At 63.6% G+C, this 4,775-nt stretch overlaps 1 protein-coding gene across 2 annotated transcripts in view; it reads left to right on the top strand.

Moving 5' to 3' along the window:
* The first annotated feature begins 392 nt into the window (after positions 1 to 392).
* Positions 393 to 4,775, top strand: part of MEN1 (multiple endocrine neoplasia I) — a 6,150-nt gene continuing 1,767 nt past the window's right edge. Inside the window, exons 1-8 of one of the 2 annotated variants that reach the window (XM_004682650.2) lie at positions 393 to 455; positions 827 to 1,287; positions 2,150 to 2,358; positions 2,541 to 2,669; positions 2,920 to 2,960; positions 3,037 to 3,124; positions 3,803 to 3,939; positions 4,342 to 4,474. In XM_004682650.2, the coding sequence (XP_004682707.2) occupies positions 454 to 455; positions 827 to 1,287; positions 2,150 to 2,358; positions 2,541 to 2,669; positions 2,920 to 2,960; positions 3,037 to 3,124; positions 3,803 to 3,939; positions 4,342 to 4,474 (1,200 nt within the window). In that variant the 5' untranslated portion in view covers positions 393 to 453. Of the gene's footprint in view, positions 468 to 826; positions 1,288 to 2,149; positions 2,359 to 2,540; positions 2,670 to 2,919; positions 2,961 to 3,036; positions 3,125 to 3,802; positions 3,940 to 4,341; positions 4,475 to 4,775 lie in introns of both variants that reach the window. The other variant, XM_012725233.1, reaches the window with a different exon arrangement.

The raw sequence follows: 4,775 nt of genomic DNA on the forward strand, positions 1-4,775 counted from the left end.
AACTGGAGAACAGCTAGTTATACAGTAAGCGCACTGACACGCTAATAGGTGCTGGTCACTATCCACCTAAGGTGGCAGAATTCAAGAGTTGACCGCGCCGGTTTTCCTCCACAGCTCACTGATAGTCCCGAGAAGCGCCGGGACACCCTGAACGCCCGGTCACTTCTCGAACTACAGCTCCCAGAATGCACCACGGCGTGTCGGCCTACCTGAATGCGTAAAAAGGGACGGCCAATCCCTGAGGCCCTCGGGAAGGTGGCGCTGCCTCGATTCCGCACCTACCTCTGGAGCGCTCCCATCAGCCACCGCGGGCCGGCGGCGCAGGCCACCATTTCCTCGCGGCGGGGCAGGAGCGGGCCTGGACTCCACTTCCCGGCGGGCAGTGCGGCCCGAGGGGCGGGACTCCATTTCCCAGCAGGCTCGGGCGGCGGGCGCCGCGGTGCCTTGTGTGGGATGTAAGCGCGGAGGTGGGCGCGGGGGACGGAGGCCAGGACTCTCCTTGGGATTTGGGGGGCTTGGCCTGGGGGCGTTTCCGGACGGACTCCGGGGGCCCGGGTTTCCGGGCCTAGAGGGGGGTGTGGGGCGGCCACTGGAGTTCCTCGGCGATGTGCTAGGGCCGCGCCCCCCATCGGGGCCGGAGCCCCTGGGGTGTGGGGCCAAGGAGGCCCTACAGCTTCGGCGGCGGGTCTCACCCAAGGAAGAGGGGGAGCAGATGGAGGGAGGGTGAAGGGGGCGGGGAGCCAGGGATCTTGGGGGGGGCTTAGCCGAGCCTGGGAGGGGGCTCGCGGCTGTGCCCGCCCGACCCTCCTCCTCTGGCTCGCCGCAGGCCGAGGCCCGCCGCCATGGGGCTGAAGGCCGCCCAGAAGACGCTGTTCCCGCTGCGCTCCATCGACGACGTGGTGCGCCTGTTCGCTGCCGAGCTGGGCCGGGAGGAGCCGGACCTGGTGCTCCTCTCCCTGGTCCTGGGCTTCGTGGAGCACTTCCTAGCTGTCAACCGCGTCATTCCCACCAACGTGCCCGAGCTCACCTTCCAGCCCAGCCCCGCGCCCGACCCTCCTGGCGGCCTCACCTACTTCCCGGTGGCCGACCTGTCCATCATCGCCGCGCTCTATGCCCGCTTCACTGCCCAGATTCGGGGCGCCGTCGACCTGTCTCTCTACCCGCGAGAGGGGGGCGTCTCCAGCCGCGAACTGGTAAAGAAGGTCTCCGACGTGATCTGGAACAGCCTCAGCCGCTCCTACTTCAAGGATCGAGCACACATCCAGTCTCTCTTCAGCTTCATCACAGGTGGGAGCCCCCAACAGATGGCAAGGTGCGCGGTCCCATCCCACCCGAGAACCTTGACCCACCTCTTTACCGAGCTGTAAGGTTTACGACCCCTTTGGGAAGCTGTTGGCTTTGTAAGGTGTGGCAGGTGTTAGCCGCACCCCCTTGCATTTAGGGAAGCTGAAGCCCAGATAAGGAAAACGATGGGCCAAAGGCAGAAGACAGCAGCCTGGGACTGGACCCCTGGGGACGGACAGCCCCAATCTTTGGCAGCACCCCCATCCCCACTGTTGAGTAGCTACAGAAGTCCTGCAGCCCAGCAAGAGACACAGAGGGCAGCAGCAGATTTAGGGGGTGAGGAGCCCAAGTTGGGGCACTTTAGAAGTAATTAAATAATGTTTGATAATGAGCAGACGGGGCTTGATCTCAAAGTGCCGAAGGCTCAGGGCTTACAAAGAGCTATTTTCTTTGCACCCGGCCCAGCTGCATGGCAGTCAGGCTGCGTGGAGGGTCATGTTGAGATAGAATCTGAGGCTGCTTCTGAGCTTCGCAGGAAAAGCATGCAGAGATAATTCCAAGTATCGGCCAGTGGGTGTGAAGAGTCCGCCCGCGCGGCCTGTTTCTGCCATTCCTGTTCAAATAGGCACGATAGAATGGGGAAGACCTCGAATGAACCCAAATCACAATACAGTGGCGGGAGCGATGGCGGATCCCAGGTCTCTTGCTGAGGGATGATGGAGGGGAGACTTGGAACACAGAGAGAGAAGGAAGAGCCGCAGGGTCTGAGTCTTTGGCCCCAGGGTGGGAGGGCACATGCCCGCCCCGTGTGGCCCCCACCCCAGGCCAGGCCACGAGGACCCTTGTTCTGTTCTCCCTTCCACAGGCACCAAACTCGACAGCTCCGGCGTGGCCTTTGCTGTGGTGGGGGCCTGCCAGGCTCTGGGGCTCCGGGATGTCCACTTGGCCCTGTCTGAGGACCACGCCTGGGTAGTGTTTGGGCCCAACGGGGAGCAGACGGCGGAAGTCACCTGGCACGGCAAGGGCAACGAGGATCGCAGGGGCCAGACCGTCAATGCGGGTGTGGCCGAGCGGGTACTGCCCTTCTTTCTCTCGCCGCCCACGCTGAGGGGGCTTCTTTTTTGGGCCAATTCCCCCCTCCCTTCACTGTTAACGTGTCAGGGAGGGAAGGCAAGAGGGCCCCTTTCCTGGCTGTCATTTCCTGGAGCGGGCACGGGGCAGGCTGTCCTGAGATAGCCTGGTCTGTCCCCTCTCAGAGCTGGTTATACCTGAAAGGCTCGTACATGCGCTGTGACCGCAAGATGGAGGTGGCGTTCATGGTGTGCGCCATCAACCCCTCCATCGATCTGCACACCGACTCGCTGGAGCTCCTGCAGCTGCAGCAGGTGAGGGCGCCTGGAGGCCCCGGCAGGCGCTGGCCCTCTCTCAGCTCCAGCCTGCCCTGTGTCCTGGGTTGCTAATGCCTGGCGGGGCCTTGCCAGGACTCGGGAGAGGGCGGTGAACCTTGGAAGGCTTCGACTCCTTCCTGCCCACTGGTGGGAGGCCCCTGCTGGCACTGGACCCCACTTCTGCCTGGTAGCCTGAGCACCCCCACTTCCCTCCCCCCAGCTCATACTCCTCTCCTTTGGCCCTTAGAAGCTGCTGTGGCTGCTCTACGACCTGGGACATCTGGAAAGGTAAGTGGGGACGTGGCCAGACTGGGCTTCGGGTGCTCGGGGCTGGGTGCAGCCTGGACTCATAGCCCTTTCGCAGGTACCCCATGGCTCTGGGGAACCTGGCTGACCTGGAGGAGCTGGAGCCCACCCCTAGCCGACCAGACCCACTCACCCTCTACCACAAGGTGGGGATGTCTCCGGAGGGCCCAGAGGGAGGCCCCAGCAGTCCCTGGGGTTACCTTCTGCCTGGGAACCGGGAGGGGACAGGAAAGGAGAGAACGTGTCATTTTTGGCGGGTGCCCCGTCCAGTCCCCACTTAGTCCAGGTTCCCTTGCTGGCCAAGAGTAAGACCTGGTGTGTGTGGTATGATTTGGTAGGTTCATGGGGTGTCTGGGAATGTGCACACTGTTTTCATATTAGTTCACCGTAGTGGTAGGCCCAAACCTGAACATAGCCTGCCAGACTGAGCCGACGAGGAAGGCTCTGACTCCGGGTGGGCTCACACGTGCTTGCCGGGTGTGCACGTCAGTGCAGTCAGGAGCCCGAGGGGTGTCCTGGGGGCGGGGCCTGGGTTTCCCTGAGTCTGGCAGGCCCAGGGTGGTGGGAGCATTGACTTGGGGGGGGTGCGGAGGGTATTGGACTGGACCCAGTGGCTTCCATGTCAGTGGAAGTGTGCGTGGGGAAGCCTGGGAAGAGAGTGTGTCCCGAACTCAGAGGATGAGCCCCTCCCTTGCCCCTGGAGTCCGGCGCAGCCTCAGACAGTCCTGCAGACTCGAGAGGCCTCTGGTGGACGCAGGGCTCTCTGGTGCCCCTCTGGGATGACCCACAGCAGCCTGCCTGAGGCCCTGCTGCTTTCTCCCTAGGGCATCGCCTCAGCCAAGACCTACTACCGGGACGAGCACATCTACCCCTACATGTACCTGGCCGGCTACCACTGTCGCAACCGCAACGTGCGGGAAGCCCTGCAGGCCTGGGCGGACACGGCCACCGTCATCCAGGAGTGAGGATCCGCACTCGGCTCCGCCCGCCCTTCCCCCGCTACCTGTTTTCTAACCACTCACCCAGGAGTGGGGCCTGGGTCCCAGTCCTTTCCTCCTGCAGCCAAGGCTCCGCCACCCAGAGGCAGGAAGCCCTGACTAGGGCCTGATGCCTCTGCGCTGCCCCTCTCCTCCCAGTTTCCTGTCAGCCAGCAGTGAACTTGCCCCCCACACTCCCCCCGGGGCTCCACACGCCCCGCTCTTGCCCTGTGCTGACACAGACACGGTTGTTTAGGAGTGAGCGCCCTAGCCATGTGTGAGGTCCCCGGGGTAACCCAGGAAGAGAAACCTAGGCCCCGTCCCCCTCTGGGTCCGTGGGAGTACCTTCCACGGGCGAGACCCCACGTGGCCCTCTGCTCTCACAGCTACAACTACTGCCGCGAAGACGAGGAGATCTACAAGGAGTTCTTTGAGGTAGCCAACGACGTCATCCCCAATCTGCTGAAGGAGGCAGCCAGCCTGCTGGAGGCCGGCGAGGAGAGGCCAGAACAGACCCAGGTGAGCGGCCGAGCGCCGCCGGGGCACTCCCGCCAGGGCAGGGCTGCCGGCGTGGCATGCGGGGCAGGGCTAGCGTGGACGGCCACTCCCCTTCGGGGTGGCTGAGGCCTGCGCCCTGGTGTGATGGCGCGCTGGGCATTTTAGAGGTTTCTGTCTTGTGACTTCAGGTGAACAGGGTGGAAGCCCATCCCTTTCATAGCCAGGGCCCCTCGTTCAGTTGAGGGACAGGATGGAGCAAGGGATGGCCTCACCCGCCCTGCGGTCCACGCCGGAGACTGGCTTTCGATCGCGAGGGAGGGTT

The sequence above is a fragment of the Condylura cristata genome, unplaced genomic scaffold (assembly GCF_000260355.1).
Source record: "Condylura cristata isolate star-nosed mole 26May11 unplaced genomic scaffold, ConCri1.0 scaffold00015, whole genome shotgun sequence".
NCBI lineage: Eukaryota > Metazoa > Chordata > Mammalia > Eulipotyphla > Talpidae > Condylura > Condylura cristata.